Raw genomic sequence first — 24919 nt, 5'->3', positions numbered from 1 at the left:
AACTGGAAACAACCCAAATGTCCATTAACGAAAATATATTTTTTATTCATAAAAGGTAATGGAATACTACTTGGCAATAAAAAAGGATGAACTGATACACACGACATGTATGAATCTCAAAAATATTATGCTTAGCGAAAGAAGACACGAAAGTTTACCTACTATAGTAAATTCATTTACACAAAATTCAAGAACAGATAGAATTAATTTATTGTGACAGAAGTCAGAAAAGTGGTTACTTCCTAGGTTAGGGTCGCTGTTGTCTGAAAGTAAAGTACAAGGAAACTTTTTGGGTTTTTGAAAAAGTTCCACAATTTGATTTGAGTAATGGTCATACGGGTGAACAAGGTATAAAATGTCACCAAGTTGTACAATTGAGATTTGTGCATTTCACTAAATGTAACTTATTCTCAATATTAGAAAGTGAAACTCCAGGAAAAAATATGACTGGAGGCCAAAAAACTTTAAAAGATTTGATTTAAAAAGTACAGAAGATAGGCAGAGGCGACACAATACACATATAACAGGGAGTTTCAAAGAAGAATTCTGAAACAGTGGAATATTGAAATACTATAATTAAAAAAAAATTTCTGAGATAAGATTTGAAACTACATATTAAAACAGCACTCCACATACCTGGGGAAAAATATCACCCCAGGACAGCCAACCATGTCAATAAAATTTCTGGATTTAGAATAAAAAAGTAAGGGCATCCAGGCAAAAACAACCCGCCACCTTGTGCTGATGCGAGGCCTGGGGGTGTTGCTAACCTGACCAAGCCTCACTGGCCTCACCTACTCTTACAGCGCCTTCCTGTGGGTGCCCGGAGGGTTACAGGAGCTCAGACACAGCCTGCACTTAGGACAGAGCAGCTCCTGTGATGAACAAGGCCTGGGTTGGGAGGGGGAGTTCTGATTAGGCTGCCCTGCTAGGGGACAGGCTGGGTCATCCACCTGGTTGTACACCTTAGAGTTACACGATGTTATATGTCAATTACATTGCAATAAAATTGAAAAAGACAGAATAAAACCTGGTTGCCATCAAGGAAAAATATTTTTTAAGGAGACTTCTGATAGATCAACAAGCTATTAATGAATTTCTCATTGTAAGTCAAAATAAATATCTTTTAAGTTTTAGAAACCAAAATGAGATACCATAGCACACTCACCACAGTGGCTAAAAGTGACGACTAACAAGTGTGGCAAGGGTGTGAAGCCACGAGGCTCACACGCTGCTTGTGAGGTGTAAGGCACGGGGTACAAACAGCTACTTCAGAAAATAAAATGGTTTTATCTACCAAAGTTGAACACATGCAACCTTATGACTCGAAATTCTACTCCTAGGTACACAACTGACTGAACGGGCACAGGAAAACTGTTAACAGGAGCCTTACGCATAACAGTAAAAAACTGGAAGCAGCCGTCTCCCCGTCACCACTAGAACGGACAGACAGTAGGAGATACTCACTGGGGTACTTCACAGAAAGGAAGATGACGGACCCACACTATATGTATAAATTTCACAAACAATATTGAAGGATACAAAACAATACACTCTACAATGCTATTTAAACACCCAAAACAGCAACACTGCCCTCTGCTGTCAGAAGTCAGCTGGGGGCTCCCTGTGGGAGGGGCCTGGGGGCAGCTTCCGGGTGCATCAGTGTTCTACTCTTCACAGGGTGGCGGACACAGGATTTATTTTGTGATAACTCATTGAGCTGAACAGTTAAAATGTGTGCACTTTCTGTATATGTGTTACACTTCAGAATAGAAACAATAAAACATGACAGATCTACAAGTGCTGAGACTATAAGTTCTCTAAGATGTACTAGAGTGTGAAAAAGCATGTTTTTGGACTACTTACTACTCAAACATCTATTTCTTTGTGTATACACACATATATATGTACGTAAATACATAGAGAAAGAACTTAAAGGAAAAAATGAAACACAGGTGAACTGAAATGACTTCGGAAACACAAATGCAATGGAAGAATTAACAAAGGCAGGCAGGCAGGATTAGTTACTGCGCACAAATGCTGACCTTCCACATGGAGACAAGCATCTCTAGCAAAAGGAAACAGCAAGTCAAGGAGAAAATGAAGGCGAGGCTGCCCCAGGTTCCATCTCAAATGCCGCTCAGCCACTCCCAGAGGAGTGGTGCAGGCAACTCCCTTTACCCTCCCCTCCCCGGTTTCTCGTCCGTGAAGCAGGGAGAGTACTGCCATGGCACCTCACATGAGAGGCTGCCTAGGGGCTCTGCTTTCTGTCTGCCGGCTGCCACCCTCCGCGTCTGAGGCGCCTCCCCAGGGAGCCAGTGTGCTGATGGCTCCACACTCCCGGCTTCATGGCACAAGCTGGGCCATGGTCCAAGCTGCTACTGTCTTCCCTTGTCTCCGCCCTTCCCAAGCTGCTGCTTCATCATTCCTGAACTCCGTAAGCTGCCCCATCTCCACAGACGCTGTTTGCAACCTGGCACTGACCTGGAGCGAAACTCACAGGACAGGCACATTTGTTGCATTAAGAGCTAGAAAGAAAATATTTTAGGCTCCAAGGACCACATGTCCCATATTCTTCTTTGTTTCCTTTCATAGCTCGTTACCATGTAAAAACTATTCTTAGCTCGCAGGCTACAGGCCCAGTGTGGCCCATGGCCATTGTTTACTGAACAAGACTCGCCGAAAAACACAAACTCAGGTGTGAAAAATGCTGAAGCTTATTGCTAATTAGCCTTCAAAACAGGAAACCTGAAACCTTCTATCTAACTGTGAGGAAATAATCAGACATACATATTGAGGGGCCTTCTGCAGAACAACTGGCCTCAACTCTTCCAATGTGTGCCTTCAACTGGACCCCACACAGCGGGGGCAGCGGTAACAGACAACGTGTGACACGTCTGCGAAACTGAGCCTTCAGTCTAGCGGGCGTGTGGCAAACGCCCGGCCTGGGAGATGGGGCGCAGTGTCCCAGTGCCTGCAGCCCGCTGTCAAAGGCAAACATGGGTGATGGACATCTGCTGCTGAGCAGACAGGTACTACTCTTGCAACTTTTCAAAAAGTTTGCAATTTTGCAAAATAGAAAGTTAGGAAAGTCTTTTAAAGAACTCAAAGCAAGATGCTCCTTTTCACCTAAAAGATGGACAATATCTAACTTTTTCAGGCAGTGCTCTACACTGGCCACTCACCGGCCGAGTTGATGATGTGCCTCAGGACCTGCAAGGTGCCCACACGGGTCCTCTCATTGCTGGCGTCCAGCTTGGGTAGCAGGAAGGACAGCAGGCGGTCAGGTGAGCAGCAAGCTGCAGGGCAAGCACACATCAAAAATTGTCATGATCTGTCCTTGGCTCACTGCCTGCACCTGGAAAACTGGGAGCCGGGGAGGATGGACGCTCAGGGCTGCGGCCCAGCCAGCTCTCGGCTGTGAGGTCCGTAGGGTCACATGCAGGCCCAGACAGAAGTGGACAAAGAGGCCTTCTCTCCCCCAACCCCCACCCAAAGCTGCCACCATCCCTCAGACAGAAGTGGACAAAGAGGCCTCCTCTCCCCCAACCCCACCCAAAGCTGTCACCATCCCTCAGACAGAAGTGGACAAAGAGGCCTCCTCTCCCCCAACCCCACCCAAAGCTGCCACCATCCCTCAGACAGAAGTGGACAAAGAGGCCTCCTCTCCCCCAACCCCACCCAAAGCTGCCACCATCCCTCAGACAGAAGTGGACAAAGAGGCCTCCTCTCCCCCAACCCCACCCAAAGCTGCCACCATCCCTCAGACAGAAGTGGACAAAGAGGCCTCCTCTCCCCCAACCCCACCCAAAGCTGCCACCATCCCTCAGACAGAAGTGGACAAAGAGGCCTCCTCTCCCCCAACCCCACCCAAAGCTGTCACCATCCCTCAGACAGAAGTGGACAAAGAGGCCTCCTCTCCCCCAACCCCACCCAAAGCTGCCACCATCCCTCAGACAGAAGTGGACAAAGAGGCCTCCTCTCCCCCAACCCCACCCAAAGCTGTCACCATCCCTCAGACAGAAGTGGACAAAGAGGCCTCCTCTCCCCCAACCCCACCCAAAGCTGCCACCATCCCTCAGACAGAAGTGGACAAAGAGGCCTCCTCTCCCCCAACCCCACCCAAAGCTGCCACCATCCCTCAGACAGAAGTGGACAAAGAGGCCTCCTCTCCCCCAACCCCACCCAAAGCTGCCACCATCCCTCAGACAGAAGTGGACAAAGAGGCCTCCTCTCCCCCAACCCCACCCAAAGCTGCCACCATCCCTCAGACAGAAGTGGACAAAGAGGCCTCCTCTCCCCCAACCCCACCCAAAGCTGCCACCATCCCTCAGACAGAAGTGGACAAAGAGGCCTCCTCTCCCCCAACCCCACCCAAAGCTGCCACCATCCCTCAGACAGAAGTGGACAAAGAGGCCTCCTCTCCCCCAACCCCACCCAAAGCTGTCACCATCCCTCAGACAGAAGTGGACAAAGAGGCCTCCTCTCCCCCAACCCCACCCAAAGCTGCCACCATCCCTCAGACAGAAGTGGACAAAGAGGCCTCCTCTCCCCCAACCCCACCCAAAGCTGTCACCATCCCTCAGACAGAAGTGGACAAAGAGGCCTCCTCTCCCCCAACCCCACCCAAAGCTGCCACCATCCCTCAGACAGAAGTGGACAAAGAGGCCTCCTCTCCCCCAACCCCACCCAAAGCTGCCACCATCCCTCAGACAGAAGTGGACAAAGAGGCCTCCTCTCCCCCAACCCCACCCAAAGCTGCCACCATCCCTCAGACAGAAGTGGACAAAGAGGCCTCCTCTCCCCCAACCCCACCCAAAGCTGCCACCATCCCTCAGACAGAAGTGGACAAAGAGGCCTCCTCTCCCCCAACCCCACCCAAAGCTGCCACCATCCCTCAGACAGAAGTGGACAAAGAGGCCTCCTCTCCCCCAACCCCACCCAAAGCTGCCACCATCCCTCAGACAGAAGTGGACAAAGAGGCCTCCTCTCCCCCAACCCCACCCAAAGCTGCCACCATCCCTCAGACAGAAGTGGCTCATCAGCCTCCACGGCGAGTGCAGAAACGTGTGTCCACTGACGGCCCCCAGCTGTGAGGCTGCCTGGCCATCTCTTACCCAGCACTGTGAAGCAGCGCAGCACCTCTTTCTGGTTGTTCATTACCACCGGGCTTGATGACTCCACAGGCACACAAACCTGCTCCAGGGGACAGAAGACAAGAGGTTACGGGGGATGGCACTGCCACCCTGGGCCCAGCCAGGCTGGCGGAAAGGGCAGGTGCTCCTAAAGATGCTGGGCCAGAGCAGACTCCCGAGGGCTCCAGGCTTCTACCTCAACCACCACGGCAGGCAGCTGACCCTGCAGGTGCAGGTCACTCTGGCCCTTTCCCAGCTGGCTGCACAGACGCACTCACCCCTGTGATTAGAGGCCGCCTCAGGGACCTCAGCCCACGTGCTTGCAGCTGGGGAGGGGAGACAGACAGCAGCACACGCAGCTGACCCTCACATCTCAAAGGAAGAGTCCTGGCTCCTTCCACACCTTACCCTTCCCACCAGCAGCCAGGAGAACAAATTCCCAAGGGACACTTCTTTATGAGAAAGGAGACAGTTTCCCGCTTCCCTGGGCATACACTCTTGGGCACAGGCTGGAAACCACTAATCTCTACAATTTGGAAAGCACTGGAAATCAAAACACCTAGAATTCATTCGTTCAAAATAACTTTTAAAAACTTGCTTTGGTAAAAGTGAACCTGAGGATGGTAGCAGGTGTATGTGGGTTCCACTGCACGTTGAGTGACACTGAAGCCCCCCACACTCACCAGGGCTGAGCCCCAGGATAGCATCCCAGTCCTCACTCACCCCTCAGGCTCATGGCAAAGGACTCCAGCAGGGCTTCTGGGCAAAGGGCCTCAAGGCAACTCCTCACTAGAGTCCATCTTATGAGCCAGAAGAGATGACCAACAGTACAGAGCGTCACCAGAACACAGGCTCCGCCCCAACCTGGAATCTGCCAGTTCTCAGAGAACTGTGAGGAAGCAGGTAAGGTGGAGGTGCTGACCACAGGGCTCTGCTCCAGCTTACCAGGTAGCTCCTTATTTCCATTGTAAAGACCTAATCTGGTCATAAAAGGCACCACAGCTTCCTGCCTGCTACATCAGATCACTCACTCATGTGTGAGGACACTCCAGCAGCCTATGGAGAGCGCCTCGGGGCGAAGAACTGAGGCCTCCCGCCAACAGCCACAGGAGGAGCCACCTTGGAAGCAGACCCTCCAGCCCCAGCGGAGCCTTCAGATGACGTGTGACTGCAAACACGTGAGACCCCGAGCCAGAGCCATCCAGCCGAGGGGCCCCTGGATTCCTGACCCACAGACACTGTGAGATAATAAACGGTTGCTATTTTAAGGTGCTAAGTTTTGGAGTCATTGGTTACACGGCATAGATAACCAATGCAAATGGGTAGTCCTCTGAAAAGAGATAAAATTAGATTCTTACTCTTTCCATAAAATAAATTCCAGATGGATTGAACAATAAAATGAAAAAGGAAAATGGGAGGTTCTGAAAAATAACGGTGGAATTTAAAAGGCTTTTCTCAGTATAACAAAACCTGAACTATAACATAGAAGATGGATAAATGATGATGCACAAATTAAATAATTTTGCATGGCAAAAAAAATCATAAACAGAGCCAAAAAATAAAGGACAAAGTAGGAACAAGAATTTATACACATATGATACAAGACTATAAATAACTGCTACAGACCAATATGAAAAACACCTAAAACCCAATAGAAAAACAAAAGATATGAATGGACAGCTCAAAGAAGAGGAAATATCACATTTTTTCCACCTTTTCAGCTGTCATATATTTACATTTTCCTTTTAAACCATTCTCCACTCCTGTCCCCATCCCATAGATAATCATTCTTTGTTTTTACAATTTGTGCACGTGTGTTGTTTCATGCAATCATTTTGATATTAAGTAAATGATATTGTGCTACATCTCTCATTTTTTCTCACTGTTATATTTTCGAGTTGTAAACTTTTCCTCCATAGAGAGCTCAGGCATTCTTGGTTAGGTTAATTCCCAGATGCTTCATAAGTTTCTGTTGCTATTGTAAATGCTATTTGTTTATACTTTCTAGTTGGTCACTACTGGTGTAGAAAAATGCTGTTGATTTTTATAGGTTGGTCTCGTAGCTGGCAACCTTGCTGAACTTATTATTAGTTCTAATGTTTGTGTACTGATTCAGTTCAGACATGAGTGAATTTTTAGATGAAGAATCAACCATCCATAAAACAAATATTTATTGAGTGCTTACAAGTGACAGGTGCTATTCTATGTGCTGAGACATAGCAATGAACAAAACTGACAAAACCCAAACCTCATGCAGTATCCACTGTAGCGGGGGAGAGGCAAGCAACAAGCAATCAGTTACTGAGCGTATTAAAAGGAGGTCAGTGCCATAGAGAAGCACACAGCAGGGACCAGGTCCCGAGGGCGGGTGGTGGGCAATGATGAAAGACAGTCCTGTCCTCTCTCCCAGGCCTTGTGCCTCCCTCATTTCTGGTTTGTTCTTTATAGAATTGGATCTGGACCCCACTAACAGTGAGAGTGGGAGTTCTTCCTACTCTTGACCCTAGAGGGAATGTGCCTGTTTCCCATTTATCCTGACATGCGCTGAGGGTCTGGGTGAGTAAACTTGATCAAGTTACAGAAGTTCCTTCCCAATCCCAGCTGCTAAGAGTTCTAACAAGAAATAGGTGCTGAACTTCATCAAAAGCTTTTTCTGCATCAACTGGGATCAGAGGATATCTTCCCTAATCTATTTTGGTGATGATAGCTTCTCACTGCTGAACAAGCCTGGTAAGGTGGAGGTGCTGGCCACAGGGCTCTGCTCCAGCTTCCTAGGCTGAGCGCTACTGCACCTCATGTTTTGAGAGTATAGTGTTGGGTCAGTTAGCTTTACTGTGTACAGGATCCTCACATCTATCCCCATAATTATATACTTAGATTTTCTTGTATGGTCCTGACTTGGATTTAGAATCAAGACTAGCCTCACAGAAATCAATCAGGCAGCTCTGGATATTTTTCTGATCTCTAAATCCACCAGTATAGGACAGAAATTAACTGTTCCTCAAAAGTTTGGTAGAACTGTAGAAATTAATAAAAGAAATCTTAACTAAATTGGAATTGGGAGGGCCTGTAGGGGGCGCTCTCACACCCTATCACCTGTCATCAATACACTGAACAGGAAGAGACAGACGCCTGCATCTTGGGTCCCAAGGAACACTATTTTCCTCCTGAAAGAAGATTTCTCTCCCACCCCTCAACAGCTCAGCCAATGAGAAGGCATTCCCACCCTGAACTGTCACTCTCCCCCAGTGGGCTCTCCTTTAGAACAGCCCCTCCCTCTCCTCCTTTTTCTCCACAAAAGCAGCTCCCTCTTTCCTTTTCCAAATTTGTCTGTGGTTCACCATTGCATGCATATCCTGAATTACAATTCTTTTGGCCACTCTCAAGTAAACCCATTTTGAGATAAAATAAGTGGCATATTTGCTTTTAAGTTGACAAAACTGAACCTTAAAACCCTGTGAGTCCTTGGTTTGTTTTAAAGAAGGAAATTCTTGGAATATTATTTCTAATTCTTTATTGGTTTCATCAAGTTCTCTATTTCTTCTCCTGCCAATTTTGATGTTTTAAGTTTTTTCTAGGAGTCCATCCATTTCATGCAGTTTTTCAAGTACTTTACCATAGTTCACAACCTAAATTGCTGTGGAATCCCTCTACCGTAGCACTCCCCTCCCCTGCCCCTGTCTGGGACCAAGGTCCTGAGGGGCAGCCTGTGTGTGCAGCCGGGAACGCCTGGGGCCAGCAGGTCTGTGGGGCCAGGCTGATACTGCAGCTGGTTTGGGAGGAGCCGCAGGCCCAGAGACGCCCCAGTGGCGGAAAGCAAAGAAGTAAATCCACACCTCTCTGCTTTTCTTTCCAAAGAGCCACCTGCTCCCACTCTCTCCAGCTTTCTGCTCCTCTTCTTTCTCGCTCAGAAAGTCTCACGGACTGGACTCACATCTTCACCGCTCCACCCACCTGCCCCGGGATCCCTAGACCTCCCCACCTCTCATCTGACCTCGGGGGGAGCGGCACGCACAGCTGATAAGCCTTCTCCAAGCCCCTTCTCCAGTAGTGTTCAGACCTCTCCCCTCGCCCACCTCCTACAGCCCCTCTGCTGGCTCCTGCTCACAGCTGCCCCGGCCTCTTCTCTGCTCGGCTTGCGCTCAGTCCCCTAGGGACCCACACCCAGTGCAGACACCTCTGCCCTGCTGGCTGCCTGCTCCTGGCACTTCCATGTTGGGGATTCCTGTGTCACACTGCACGAGCCATTGTTGAGCAGAAGACAAAGTGGCTGCATCACCGAGAGCCACACCCACACAACTCAGGGAACACCCAGCATTTCAGGCCCACCTGGCTGGACCACCCACCCGGGCTCTAGCTCCCTGTACCCTCAGCAGGCACCTTCACATGGAGGGCCCCAGCAAAGCAGCACCAGGGTCTGTCTCTACCCTGCCCCACCGGCAGCATGCTCCCCTCAAAGTGCCCACCCCCAGCAGCTCTTCCCCTTGGAGCCCCACTCCAGTGAACTCACCCCACCCCCTGGTGCACCCTCCCAGCAGCCCACTCCTGCCCCCAGCCTACCTGAGCATGCAGAGCAGCCAGAAGTGAGTCGAGCTGGACCTCCAGCGTGCGGCTGCCCACGCTCACAGCTGCCTCAAGGATCTGGCCCAGGCTCTGCTCAGGACAGGGAAGAGAAGGGCTGTCAGTCCCACCTCAAGCCCCCAGGCCCGACCTCTGGCTGACTGTGGGCAACTGCCAGGGCTCAAAGGAAGAAGCTCTACCTCCACCTCTAGAATTTAGAGGGAAGGGGATTCTCCACTCCCTCCTCTCCCAAACCCATTAAAAGTCGCCCCTTTAAAGTCAGGCCTTCCAAGGGTCCAAATCACCAAGCCCCTAATTTCTTATATTCCCTGGTCTAAAGCTGAATTATAAGCCATAGTCAAAGGTTTCCCCAAAGTAACTGAGGATGCCCATAGATCTGCTGAAGAATTTAACATTCAAACTTATCAGTCTGGTTTCTCAGATTTATATCAATTAGTCCACATGTTTGTCACTCAAGGTCAGGCCCAACACTGGATAAAACTTCCCTGATAGGAAAATCCTGAAAGGAATTTAGAGAAACAGAATTCTAACTATTGGTAGGATGCCCAAACACTTGCTAAAGATCTTCATTGAACAATTACAGAAGTTTTTCCCCAGGCTGTTGATTGGAACAAAATTCAGGCTTGCACTCAAAACCCTCGTGAACCTGTTCATGACTATTACAATCGACTTCAGATTGTTTTTAAGGAAAATTCTGGCCTTCCCATGGAAGTAAAACCCACTCAGGTAGCCTTTAACTCTTTGTTCATTAATGGGATGAACCAGGATCTTTCTCTTCTAGTTTAAAGGACCAGAATGGAATGGGAAATGACATCCACTCCAAATTTGTTAATTTAGCAAACCAGCTTGCCTACATCCTAAATGATTCAATTAAAAGGAAGACCACTAAAATCCTTAATTTTCAACTTCAACAAATGGAGGCCCCTAAACAAAACCAAAACCCTCCTGATCTCTGCCATTATTGCAGAAAGCCAGGGCACTGGAAGAAAGACTGCTACGAGCCCAAGTGTTCCAGGAGCTTTCAGGCCTCTAACAGCCCTCCTAATCTCCAACGGCAGGACTCCAGAACCACAGGGCTCCTCCCAATCTTTCTCCTTAATCGACTTGGAGAAAGCATTCTCCATATTGGGAATGGATCTCTCTCTGTCCTTACTGACACTGGAGCTACACTCTTGGTGCTCAACCACTGTTATAAAACAGCCTCTGTCTTGGAGTATTAAGACAGTTCAAATGGTGGGCGTCTCAAAAAAACCTCAACAGATCCCTGTCTCTAAACCTATTCCCTTCTGTTTGGGCCCCCTTAAGAGGTACCCACCCTTTCTCCTTAGCTCCCCCACCCCTATTCATTTATTGGGCCAAGATTTCTTAGAAAAATATCATGCTGGAATTTCTTTCTCTCGAAAGGGGGAGATAATTCTAGTATTTGACAGCAGCAACCAAAATAGCCAACTAGGTGAATCCAATGACTCTTCAACATCTTTTATTTGCTCTGTCTCAGACATGACTGAAGCTAATTCTAAGGACACTAATTATTTGTCCCTAATGGACTAGTTACCACGCTCATGATGGGGAAAATCTTCAACTGATATCGGGAGAATCCACAGCGCACCTCCTATTAAGATCCAATTAGATCTCTCCAAGCCTCTCCCAAGAATTAATCAATACCCTATAAATAAGGAGGCCCTCCAGGGCATGAAGCCGATAATGGAAGACTATAAGGCCCAGCCTCATTATCCCTTGTACTAGTCCCTGCGATACTCCTATTTTGCCTGTGAGGGAACTGAATGACCACGGATAGAGGTTTGTCTGGGACCTCTGAGCCATAAACAATATTGTCACCCCACTGTCCCCAATCTCCATACTTTATTAGCCTCTATCCCCACCGAAAGCAAATTCTTCACTGGGAGTGATTTATGTAGCCCCTTTTTTAGCACCCCAGTGGATAAAGCTTTGGGAAGAAAAACAATACACCTGGACAGTGATGCCTCAGGGTTTTACTGAAAGTCCTTATTACTTTTCCCAAACTTTAAAAGTTGATTTAGATGATATAAAGTTTCCTGGAGGCTCTACTTTATTACAATATGTAGACGACTTGCTTCTCTGCTCACCTTCCCAGGCTTCTAAGACAGCATCCACCTTGTAAAGCTTTTAGCCTCAAAGGGCCATAAAGTTTCTAAAGAGAAGGTGCAATTTTTTCAAACTCAAGTTCGTTATTTAGGGCACCTGATCTCAGAACAAGGGCTGCACCTACATCGAGACAGGCTTCATGGCATCCTGAATTTCCCCAAACCTAAAAGCAAACAACTACAAGGTTTTCTCGAGTTGGCTCGCTTTTGTGGGAACTGAATTCCAAACTTTTCTCTCACAGCCCGGTCTTTATATACGTTACTAAAGAACACCAAATCTGACCCTATTACTTGGGAAGATCAGGAGGACCTAGTTTTTAATACCTTAAAGGAAAGCTTGATAAATCCTCCTGCCCTTGGACACCCTAGCAACTCCCCTTTTTCCTCTTCATAGATGAGGAAGGAAACGCTCTCGGAGTACCCACCCCAAAACACGGAGATCACCTTCGCCCCACAGGGTCCTACAGTCAGTAGCTAGACCCTGTGGCATGAAGATACGCCCCTTGCCTCAGAGCCATTCCTGCTACTGCCCTCTTGGTTGAGGCCACCAAAGAAATAGCCATGGGGTCCCACTAACTATTCTTGTACCCCGTGTGGTAGAAGCTCTTCGAAACTCTCATTGCACTCAACCTTTCAACCAGTCATCTCACCTCCTATGACAGCCTCTTGCTAACCGCTTCTCATGTGACTCACTGTAACAACATTAACCCTGCTACTCCTCCCCTCCCACTGACGAAACCCCTCACAGCTGCTTAATACTGACAGACCACCTCCTGACCCTGTGACGACTTACGGGAAACTCCTTTGGATAACGCTGACTTTTTGTGGTTTACCAATGGTTGTTATTCAAAGGGTGAAAATGGTAAATATCATGCAGGGCAGGCTTCTGCAACTCCTTTTGAAGCCACTGAGGCAGCACCTTTGCCCTCAACTACCTCCCTGAATTATACGCTCTTACTCAGGCCTGCATTTTGACTAAGGATAAAACTAGATGTTTCTATGTTACATATCCATATAACATTTTGGCCAAGCAAATATCTATACCGACAATAGATATGCCTTTGGAGTAGCTCCTGACTTTGGAATGCTATGGAAACAGAGAGACTTCCTTACTTCCAGCAGGGATAAAATTAAAGATGGCTGTTACGTCCAGAGATTATTAGATGGCATACTCTTGTCTGCCACTTTGGCTATTATTAGGGTCCCTGGGCATTCCACTAACTCTCTGGAAGCTGAAGACACCACCTGACTGATACTTCTGCCAAGAACACTGCTCTCAAAAGAACCAATAACAAACCTCTGTCATGGTCCAAAGAGATGTTCCCCCAAATGATAACCTAGAAAAATTGACTAGAGATGCCCAAGACTTGGCCCCAGAAAAGGAAAAGCAATATTGGAAACCTAATAACTGGTGGTTTGATAAAAAGAGAGAACTCTGTCTTGGGCCAAATACTAATCCAGTCCTGCCAGAGACTCTCAAATTCCTACTGCTGGCCACTGTACATGCATTAAATCATCCGTCTACTGATGAAATGATACCCTTCCCCACACTGGTGGGGAAATATTAACAAGGTCACAAAAAGTGCTTACCTTGCTTGCCCCACCTGCCCAAAATACAGTCCTGAGAAACCTGTCTGTACCGCCCACGGAAACTAAATTATCCAATGGACCATTCAAGGTTTAGCAAGTGGATTTTACTCAGCTTCTCCCGTCTCATGGACATAAATATGTTTTAGTCATGGTTTGCATGTTTTCTCACTGGACTGAAGCTTTCCCTTGCAGACAGGCTACTGCCCCTTCTGTAGCTAAAATTTTATTAGAAAACATTGTCCTCACCTGGGGAACCTCCCATGAAGTTCACAGTGACCAGGGAACTCACCTCACCAGTCGAGTGCTTCGACAAGTCTCTACTGTCCAGCCAGCTCCACAGCGTTTTCACTGTGCGAACCACCCTCAATCTTCAAGCCTAGTGAAACGTACTAATGGTACCCTCAGACTCAACTGGGAAAACCTGCAGATACCCTTCAAACACCCTGGCCACTGGTACTGCCATCAGTCCTTCTAAAGCTCAGATCCACCCTTTTTGGAACCCATGTAAGTTCTCACCCTTTGAGCTAATCACTGGACGTCCAATGCACCTGGCTCCTGCTTCTTTTAATCCACAGCCAATAAGAAGAGATATACTTCAATATTGTAAAGGCCTAATTATGCTTCTGTTGAAAATAACCGTGCTTTGATAGAGCAATCCTTTTACAGCGTGCTCCCAGGAGAAAAAGACCTTAAGCATCACTTGTTATAACCCGGGGATTTCGTCTATTAGAAAAGACACCTCCAGAAAGACTCTCTTCAATCCCATTGGAAAGACCCCTATCAGGTACTGTTAACCAACCCTTGTGCTGCCAAACTCCAGGGAAGAGACTCTTGGATCCATGTGTCACATCTAAAGAAAGCACCAAACCCTGACTGGGCCTGCAACTGGTGACCTGAAAGCAAAGATTGCCAGGAGTTGAAGTAGATGACAGCTGAAGCGGACAGTTTTCCTAAGATGATCGCACCAGGTCTGTACACTTTTTTCCAACTGTTGCTTCTCACCTTATTTTCTCCCTCTTTTTGGAAAAACAATGCTGTTATCTGCATTTCCCAATCTACTGCAAAAGGGGGAAACCTTTCTGAATGTCAGATCTGTCATCAGAAGCTCAGATCTGCTCATGACGTCAGAGACCCCTTGGTCTTGTCTGTAACCAATTTCTCCTTAGTCCCAAATGTCACTGTCGATGATGCCCACAAGCCTGCAGGTGTAACCTATCGAGTCAGCTGTTACAGCCTGATGTTTCTGAACCTTGTTCCAACCTCTCCCCAGTCATAACTGCGACTGGCTCCACTTTTGCTAACAGCACAAACTTCACTCCCCTACATTCTTTCCCTTACCTAAACATGATCTGCTCCCCTGCAAAACAAACGGGCTAACTCCTCTTTGTGAGGCTTTTAGAAAACACTCCTTTTGGACGGGAAGGCATCTCACAGAATGTCATCCCAACCCCTCTGATCATTGGCTTGAAAGGGTCAATCAGGAAATTCCAGCTAATGGATCTATGGATAGCCAGACTTTAGCTGGAGTCCTCTGTGCCCCACCTGGTTTCATTTTTGTCTGCGGTGGATGGCATTTCCCATGGGCAAATGAATGTTTAGATAGCTGGCAAATTGGAGGTCAATGCTTACTGGGACATTTAACTGTCCCTGTCAGCATCCATAAAAGATCTTAGGCCTCCCATTGGTCCACCCCATTAAGCCTCCAGAGCTACCTTAAACAAGAACTTGCGGGAGACAGACGTGACTCTGGGTTTGCCTCCGTTAGGAGAGCCTTTCTCTCCTGGGTCAGGGTAAGTGCCGATGAATGCATGATCAGAAATCTCTCTCTAACATTAGGAGAGCTAGCCCATTCAACAGCCAGACCAGTGGCAGCTCAACAACAATCACTGGACTCACTAGCTAAATTTGCTTTGGACAAAGCACTTGATTACCTATTTGCTGAAAAAGGAAGCATTGGTGCAGTAGGAAATACCACCTGCTGCACATAGATAAATGCCTCTGAAGAGGTAGAAACTCAGTTACACAAGATCAGGAAACGAGTCCATTGGTTACAACAAATTTCACCTGATGACCCCTGGTCTTTTGACCTATTTAGCTGGTTACCTTCAGGTTTGGGTTCCTGGTGTAGAACCATCATGCAAACTAGATTTGTCATATTACTTTCAATTCTGCTTTCTACAATTACTTTTAAGCTTTGTACCTGCTACCTGTCAAATCTTTGTAGAAACAACATATCCAACAGGGTGATGATAGCTCAGCACTGTGAGATGATCTCCAATGATTACAACCTTGATAAGATATAGACTTTAGATGGGAAATGTCTGAGAGTTCTCGCTTCCACCCTTCCTTGTTACTTAAATGTGGCCTCACTATTTTCCAGTCTGTCTACTTGCCCTCCAATGTGGGACATGACAACCAGGAAAGATCATTCCTGGCACCAAGGGACAAAACCACCAAATGTGGAAAACCTGACTCTTGATCAGCAATGCTTTCAAGGAAAGATTTTGATCAAGATGGGTAAATGTGAAAATGAATAAGGGAAAACCTCATTCAAAATGAAGCTGGGACGCCCTGATCGGGGAGCTCTCAAATATGTACCACTGTCAGCTTACTTTACATACCTCAGCAGGAAGAAGCTTACTTTACATACCTCAGCAAGAGGAAGGAAGATTTTCTCTTTGCCCAGCATCAACCCAGCCAATGAGAAACTGCCACAACCCCAACTCTCACTCTCTTCCAATGAATTTTCATTCAGAATAGCCCCTCCCAACTTTCTCTTTTCCTCTATAAAAGAACGCTCCCCTCCTCTGTTCTCTGGACTTGCCTATGGTTCACCATAGTTTGTGTGTCCCAAATTGCAATTCCTTGGCCATTCCCAAATAAACTTATTTTGCTGGTAAAATAACTAGCTGTTTATTTTTAGAGTTGACACCATCCACCACTGAATCTGAAAAGCTCTCAGGGCTACTCTCTGCTGGGTGCCTACACCCTCCTGTCTGAGACGGGTCCTCTGATATCGGACAGTGGACTGAACTCTGCACAGGCCACAGCACACGGGCATGCACCTTGGACACGTGGAAGGTCTCAGCATGCTTCCTGTAGAGAGCGAGGACTCCGGGCAGGAGCTTGGGGAGCTGTTCCTCCAGCTTCTCGCTGGGCAGCAGGTGACTCATGGGCCCCAGGGCCTCCACCACAGCAAGCCGGAGCTGAGAGGAGACAGTGACATGGTGTTAATTTCCAAACCAGCTCAGCAATGCTCACAGTCAACACGGGACAGAACAGCAAAGAGCCCATTCACCAAGAACCCAGGAGAGGAAGTGAGTAAACCCAGATTATCACGTGACCAGGGGGTCCTAAAGGGCCAGGCCACAGGGCCTATGCAGGAGACACCCATCCACCATGCTGTCATCATGGCTCAGCTCTTCCCCCAGGCAGTGCTGAGGCCTCAGGGCAGAGTAGGCTGGCGGCAGGAAGGGTGTGTCCACAGCAACTAGGTCTCAGCAAACAAGCCATATCCTATGGGGACCTGCAGGTGAGACCCTGCACAAGGCACCCCCACTCCTTGACAAGACCCCCACCTCCTGAGTGCAGGGCACCAGCAGTGGGGGCGGGACACGTGTAGACTCCAGGGCTCCATCCCCCTCCCTGCCAAATCGTTCCCCACTGAGAGCCTGAAGACAGAAGAAGAGGCCCAGGTGATTGGAGTGGGCCCTCGTGGTGGTGGGCCAGGCTTGGGGTGGGACAGAGTGGCCAGCAAGGTGAGACCACAGGTTCTTAACAGACTGAACAGGCCATACCTTGGCTTCACGGCTCTGCAGCCAGTTGTGAAAGAGGATGTGGTAGGCACTGAAGATGTCGGTGGCAAAGGCATCCTTCCTGACCGTGGGGTCAGGGGCTTGGTCCAGGTTGGCCAGATACTCCAGGGTGCTCTCGCTGAAGTGCTGCAGAGCTACGATGATGCCACAGTGTAAGCAGCTGTGGGCCACGGCCACACAGACTCACTTGCAACACCCTACATCTGCATGCCTGCCCCTCCTGAAATCCCACAATGGCCTGCAAGACACGCTCCCAAACACACTGACCAAGTGCAGGACTCCAGGACGGTACTGGGGTGGACAGTGTGCCCCAAATTCACGTCCTTCCCAGAACCTCACAATGGGACCTTCTTCAGAAATAGGGTCTTTGCAGATGTAATTAGTTAAGATGAGGTCACAGTGGGGTAGGGTGGGCCTTAAATCCAACATGACTGTGTCCTTGTAAGAAGAGGAGAAACACAGACACACAGAGACGGCACAGCCACAGAATGGAGTGATGCAGCCACAAGCCAAGATGCCAAGGATGGACGACCACCTCCAGACACCAGGGGAGAATGGAAGGATTCTCCCCAGAGTCTCAGAGAGCACGTGACCCTGCCAACACCTTGATGCTAGACTTCTGGCCTCCTGAACTGTGAGAGAAAACATTTCTGTTGTCGTAAGGCTCCCAGTTTGTGGCACTTTGTTATGGCGGCCCCAGGAACCAGCACAGGCACCAACCTCCCCACATGCCCTCAGTTCGTGGCACTTGGTTATGGCAGCCCTAGGAACCAGCACAGGCACCAACCTCCCCACATGCCCTCAGATTGTGGCACTTGGTTATGGCGGACCTAGGAAACCACCACAGGCACCAACCTCCCCAAACGCCCTCAGGCCACAGCACCCGGCCCACTCCAGTCTGCTGGAAAGTAAAAGGAAGGGGTACCGTGCCCACCTCACCCCTCACAGACACACATGCCACACACTTGGCAAGGGCTGCAATGTCAGGCACGGCGTGGGGCACCCCTGGCACGTGCAGGAAGAAGTCCTGGGTGCGAGGAGAGTGGGAAGGGGACCGAAGGTGGAGAGCACCAGGCTGAGGTGGGCAGACCCTGAGACAGTGCCCTGTGTCTGTGAAGATGACTACGCCATGGACTTCCAGGTGGGGAAGCCCATGCTCAGGTACAGACCTGTAAATGGGCTGGGTAGCGGAAGAGGAGACTGGAAAAGAAAGCCAGACATGTGGAGAGGACCGGCCAGGAGAGGCAGCACCACACGGCCAGGGATCCCAAGGCCAGAGCCCCAGCCGGCCAGCCCAGTGCCGGAGGAGGGGGCTGCAGTAGCATGTGAGACCACCTTGAAGGTGACCTCCCCCAGGAATCTGCAGCTTCACATACCCCTGCCCAGGACACCTCTAACCCAGCCCAATTATAAGGCTAATTTCTCAGCTTAGGCTTTCCAGGCCAACAGAAAGAATAAACCTGAATCCTGCATCTACGTGAGAGCAACCATGGCTACAAGCTCTCGAGAGAGAATTTAAAATTTTAAAAGAAAACCACCTCCTGGAGCCATGTAGCGGAAGGTTTCTGTCTCGTTGGCCGTCCTCTCGTTGAGTATGGGGCCTTGGAGGGTGAAGTTCAGGTGGGTTCTGCTCCTCCCCTGCCTAGCACTGCAAGGCCTTGTCTCCCGCCTGCCCACACAGCTGCTGAAATCCAGGCGGCAGGTGCCCTGGGGCAGCAGGAGGCCTCCCACCCAGCGCCCCTCTCCCACCCTCCCTGTCCACCCTACTCTCTTACCTCCTGGGGCTGTACACTCAGGATATTGGTCCAACTGACCAGCATTTCTAGGTATTTTGTAGTGGGAAGGCTTTTCAGGATAACACACCACTATGTTGCCAGAAGCAAAAGCCACTCCCCCAATTTGTTATTAGGTTCTAATTTTTAATCAGTTATACACACACACACACAGGCTAAAAGAGCAATTCTCACATCCGCTTCCCCCCAGTTTCCCTTTCTCTAAAAGTAAACACTGGGGTTTGGATCTTTATCTCCAATGCATCTGCAATGTTCTTCACCCATTCCCCACAAGGCCAGGGCCAGCCCTTTCCAGCCCTCCCTCTAGGACCACCCCCACCACACACACACACACAGCTGCTCAGAGTCAACCCACTCGCTTCACACACGGCTTCGTTCCTGGAGCTAGGGAGTGTCTCAGGTGTGAGTCTCCTCGGTTCCCCAGGCACAAGGCACTAATACAAACTCCACTTCTCCTGCCAGGCATCCTGGGTCTCCCTCAGCCACAGCATGTGGAGCCACACCCCTCCTGACCCTTGCTTCTCAAAAAAAGTCTTTATTCCACCCTCCAAGGGCATCCAGACAGGGTTCGAATTCCCACTGGCCTCTTCCGTCAGGGCTGTGCCGCGCTCTCCCTCGAGCTGGGGAGAAGCCAAGGCCGTTCCATTTCCCCACCCTCCTCTTGGACCATTCTCCCCCACAAAAGCACCTTGGTGTGGGTACTCAAGGACCTTTCTATCTGGAACATCTCCAGTTCCAGGTATGCTGGGGATTATTTCACCACTCCCCCATTCCACTTTGTTTATTTTCTCTAAGGTGTCTGTTATGCAAATCCTGGCTTCATGGGCTAGCCTGCTAATTCTTCCTTTCCTCTCGTTTTCCATATTTTTGCATTTTTGCTCTATTTTCTGGGGGATTTCCTCAACTTTCTCTTCCAAGCTTTCTGTTATCACGTTTTTTAATTCTCAAAAGCTCAACTATATTCTCTGAATGTAGCATCTTCATAGCACCATGCTCATCTCATGAATGTATCATCTTCTTTTTACAGATTTTCCTTCTTGTCTGTTTTCTTCTCCTAGAACTGCCTGCCTCCCCTAAGTCTCAGGTTTCTGTTTATCTGGGTGCACTCTTTCCTATTAGAGGCTTTCCTAACGGGCAGTAATTTTTGCCTGCCTTTTGGTGCTGGACAGTGTGGCCAGGCCAACCGTGTGCCAGCTGTCTGGAAACGTCGGTGCTGTCTCTGGGGTCTTCTCCCCATCCCCTCCTGCCTGGCCACAGCATCCTGTGAACTGCACGAGTGAGAACCTTCAAGTGTGCGCTTACTCCTGTTCTCAGCCCAGTGCCCCTGTTCTCAGCTGGACCTGAGCCTCCTTCCTACAGTGGACACAGATCTGCCCAGAAGCAGAGGTTGCCTGGAAGGGCAGGAGGCCTCAGCCCTCCCTCAGCCCACCCATGCCACTGATGGGCCAATGTAGACTCTACTGGCCTGACTGAGGCCATGCCAATGGGCAAGACCCCTCTCTCCTCCAACTGCAGACACTGAACGTGCTGTTCATAGCACGGAGTGCACATTTCCACATGAGAGCATCCAACAACAGTGTGTGTTGGCTAAACCCACTTGTTTCACATACAAAAGATCAACATGGTAAAAACTGCAGGGGGCTTTAGGCCTGTGAAGAGGCAGGGACCAAGAATTCTTCAGAACTGCAAGCCAGCTTTCTGCTCAGAGCCTGTGCAGGTGCAAGGATTGATGCGTGTGCTTCTCAGAAGAGGTGTGCTGAGCCACCAATGACTCAACACTCCGGTCAGACACCTGGCTCTTATTCCCCCTCCAGCCTGGAGGCAGCTAGCCCTAGGCCATCCTCCCCAGTCCCCACACTTCCCAGTCCTGTTTTTACCGAAGTATTCACTTAAGGTCCACACCCCTACACCCCCACCACCCTGTCTCGGTCCCTTCAGTGTCCTGCTCCAGCATTCCCAGCTGAGTGGGAATTCCTGGCTCAGCTGCCGCATGATCCTGTCACAAATCCCTTCTTAGCCAAAATTAGGTTGGTCGATGAGCATTTCTATCATTCAACCCAAGGAGCCTGCCGACACTCACAAGTGGGAGGAGCCTGCGAGAGGAAGGCACAAAGAGGCCATGGCAGGGAAAGGAGAGGTGGGAGCGCTGGGGCTGTGAGGAGGGCTGGCAGGAGCTGGAGCCCCTCCTCGGCCCCTAAGAGTTGGGTGGGGGGTGAGGAGGGAGATCCTGGACCCAAAGCCATCGTGGGCAGGGTGGGCTGGAGCCCAAAGCTCTAGGCCTCTACTACAAAAGCCCTCAGGTGTGGGTGGTGATGGCAGCTTCCTCAGGGTCCCTCCACAACCACCACCCCTTCTCTGGTGCACCAAGAGGTGGCAGCGACACAAGGTCAGCTGGCAAAGATCTGACCCCTCAGCTGAGCTTTGTGCAGCCCCTGCCCCTGCCCCCATCACGTCACCATGCCCCTGCTGTAACCAGGCCCTCACCACGCCCTCCCGCACGTCCACAGGCCCTGCCATGCCCTTCCCTTGCTGGTGCCAGCCGAGGAGGATGGGGGATTAACGAGGGTCCAGTCCTCCTGGGGGACCTCCGTCAGCCTGGGTGCTCCCATTCCCTCCCCTCAGTACCAGAGCTGGCAGTTTTCCTGAGATGGGTCATCGGGACGCTGGGGACACAAGGAAGCCAAAGAACGAGGGCTGTGTGGTGGCTGCTAGGGCAGGCCCAGGCCCCCATACCCCTTGTGTTTCAGGACCCTCTGCTTCCCTTAAAACAGGAACACCTCCCTTCCCACCAAGGGCCACACCACGAGGCGCCGCCCCCTGCCCAGGCACACAGAGAGCACAGACACAGAAGGTGGGAGGAGAGTGAATACCCCGTTCCAAGATGCCCAGGGAGTGCTCACTCTTTCAGCATGGAGCGGGGAGAGAAATGGGAATTCACTGTGACTTTGAGGAAGTCTCTTCCCGCACTCCCAGGTGTCCAGGCCTCAGAGGATCATGGTGTAGGCTAGGAGGGTTACCCAGCAGTAGAGAGAAGCAGCCAGAGGACAGAGGCTGAATCTCTGCTTCCAGCAGTGCCCACCCAGCCCAAGCCTCTGCAGTCACCCTTCCTCTAACTGTTCTGCCCACCTCCTGCGCCTAAAGGAGCCACGGCCCCTCCCAAAGGGACAATGGAGACAAAAGGCCAAGGAATGGGCAGGCAGCACCCAGCCCCTGCCCGTGGAGACCATCTTACCACAGCAGAACACCACCCGCATCGTGTCGTGCTTGGCCATGCCCAGCATGGGCAGCATGGTGTTCAGGATGGACGTCAGGAAGGGCACCATGCCGAACACTGCAAGAAGGGAACTTGTCACAGAGGCCCCACTGCCAGCCCCCATCCTTCCTGCACCCTCTGTGCCCCAGGGAGAGGCAGAGGGCACCCTGGCCACACAGCCAGGGCTCCTTCTGCACAGGCTGGGTCGGGTGGTGAGGAACTGAGGCAGCAGTGGGCTCTCAAAGGTCCTCATGACTTGCTCAAGAACACGGGCAGAAGGAGGTCAAGGACAAGCTGTCGCCTACCATTGGAGACAGAGAGGTTGGCGAGCGTCTGCACAACAAAACAGTGGGGCAGGATCCCAGGCTGGAACTTGCTCAGCATCTCTTCCATCACTCGGCCAATGAACCTCTTTCCCACAGCCACAAGGACGTTGCTGGCAGCCTGCTGCCAGTCATAAACCAATTCCTGTATCCAAAAAAGAATCTGAACTCAGACCCCAACCAACCAAAGGAGGCAGTACCTCACCCTGAAATGGCTCAAGAGGCAAAAACGAGACACTCTGCCCTCCGTCACACCGGCCAAGGACAAGCTGCCTGTTTTCAGGCTCACTGTGACAAAGCAAGTGCTGCCACTGTGGGCCGGGTCCCAGGCTGAGCCCAGCACCGCCCCCAAACACCAAGATGTGGGCACCGGTAGCCCTACATTTGCCCTCAGAGTTTAGGGATTTTGCTCTCTGCTTCAGTTTCCACCTCTGAAATTATGAGGTGACCCTCCCCGCCCCAGGGGGCCAGTCAGTGTACAGGACCAAGGGTCAGCCCAAGGCAGCCAGGCACAATTTTTAACGCGCTAGAAAGACCCAGAAACAAGCTTCTATCCCCAAGCCAGGGCCGAGTCTGCCAGGTCAGGGTGGGGGCCTTGGCTGGCGCCCCCTGTACCTTCGCCTTGGTCATCTCGCTGGAGGCCAGGAGGATGATGGCCCTGGCCATGTCCTTGTCCAGCTCACTGATGTGATTGCTCACAACCACCTCCATGGCCCTCAGGATCATCGTCCGGTATGGATGTGCCAGCTGAGGAGAGAAAACATTGCGGAACATCGTGGAAGGTAAGGCAAGCACCCCGGCACCCTGCCGGCGCCTCTCTCTCTACTGGGGCTACTCAAAACAAAATCATCCATCTCTGCCCCACCACGGGAGGAAAGGAGCACATCTGACCATCCTTCTTGCCCACAGAACCTACTTAATGCCTCACACGAAGAAGGGCCTGGATAAGTGTGTGCAGGGTACCCGCTCTTCAGAAGGGCTAGGAGCGTTCTGCACAAGGCCAACAACACGCAGGTGGTAAGCTGGTGGACTTCTGCCCTCCCATGTCCCAGGAGGGACTGCCCCTCCTGTCCTCAGCGAAGCGACCCTATCACAACAAAGCTCTCTGCGACCAGGACTCGTTTGTCTCACAGCCCCTCCCCAGCTTATGAACATGCCTGAGTCTCCTGAGACTTAGATGTAAAATGACAACACTGCCCCATGCCCCCCTTAGCCATAACCCCACAGTTTCTCCCCTGCTCCAGGTGGTCCTGGCTGACCCATCTCCTGGGTTAACCCTCCACAAGTCCTGCCTCTGGCCCCAGCCCCACCTCTGCCCTGACACAGCCCTCTCATCAGCTTTCTCCCAGCTGCCATCCCATCTGGCACATGTCCTCTTCGCCTTCACTGGGGACGTGCCCATGACAACTGAAGTTGCAGTGACAGGTAGGGGGCTAGCCAGGAAAGTAAGGCACTTCACATGATGAAGAAACTCCAAGATGAGCAGAGCCTCGCCAAGGGAAGGGCTCCATCCCGCCAGGGGTCCCAGGGCAGTCATAGAGACTGGAGGGAAGCCCAAGAAATATGCTGGGAGCCAGGAAAGACCAAGACTGGCCTCTCTCTGAGGACCCCCCACTTGCAGGAACAGCACATCCAGACAGCGGGTGCAGACAATGGGGGCGCACCATCTCAGTGCAGTTGGGGACAGGACAGAGCCTGGGTGAAGGGAAGAAAAGGGGCAAGAAAGAGAGGACGAGACTCGGGCCGGTCTCACTCTGTGAAAGCAGGGGTGCACAGCGGAGTGGGACTGCCACTCAGGCTGGAGGAAAAGGCCCTGGAGCAGCCGCTACTGAAGGCACACGATCCCGGGGTGAGAGCCCCCTCCCCACCAAGGCACCCCCGAGCTCCCTCCTGCAGAGGCCGTGAGCAGCTGCGCTGGGCAGCCAGGTGCCTACATCTATGCCAACAGCCATCTCAGCTGCACTGTCTGCAGGTGGACGTGTCGGTGCCGTCCCACGTGGGAGAAACGCCTTGCACCAGCTTGGTGAAGAAAGCCAAGTACTATGTCCGGCCACTGTTTGAATGGAATGGATACCAACTTGGCCTCAGTGTGCGGCAGAGGGACAGAGCGCCAGGGGAAGCCTGACCCCCTCACAGCGCTCGGCCATGCATGCTGCTCTGAGCACTAGCGGTTGGCACCAACATGTGTCTGCTGAATGTGTTACACACACTGATTACTCAGCACCAGGTCACAGTGGACATGCTGTCTGTTCCTGAAAAAAAGCCCACGTAGAACATAAACATCTCTAGGTCTACTAACAGTT

The 24919-nt window shown here is 50.6% G+C and overlaps 1 protein-coding gene across 46 annotated transcripts in view; it reads right to left on the bottom strand.

Annotated features, from left to right (window-relative positions):
* The window catches only part of MROH1 (maestro heat like repeat family member 1), a 99834-nt gene that overhangs the window by 44441 nt on the left and 30474 nt on the right, over positions 1 to 24919 (bottom strand). For all 46 annotated transcript variants that reach the window (XR_002810562.2, XR_011421696.1, XR_011421697.1 and 43 more), the window contains 8 exons: positions 23232 to 23363; positions 22599 to 22761; positions 22273 to 22371; positions 17230 to 17381; positions 16498 to 16638; positions 9696 to 9788; positions 5118 to 5196; positions 3186 to 3299 (listed from right to left, as the gene is read on the bottom strand). Coding sequence is in view for 40 of the 46 variants with exons in the window: in XM_070222584.1 (XP_070078685.1) it covers positions 3186 to 3299; positions 5118 to 5196; positions 9696 to 9788; positions 16498 to 16638; positions 17230 to 17381; positions 22273 to 22371; positions 22599 to 22761; positions 23232 to 23363 (973 nt within the window). In the remaining 6 variants the exon portion in view is untranslated. The remainder of the gene's footprint in view (positions 1 to 3185; positions 3300 to 5117; positions 5197 to 9695; positions 9789 to 16497; positions 16639 to 17229; positions 17382 to 22272; positions 22372 to 22598; positions 22762 to 23231; positions 23364 to 24919) is intronic.

This window comes from Equus caballus, chromosome 9 (genome assembly GCF_041296265.1).
Source record: "Equus caballus isolate H_3958 breed thoroughbred chromosome 9, TB-T2T, whole genome shotgun sequence".
Lineage (NCBI taxonomy): Eukaryota > Metazoa > Chordata > Mammalia > Perissodactyla > Equidae > Equus > Equus caballus.
This window is presented reverse-complemented; position numbering and strand designations above follow the sequence as displayed.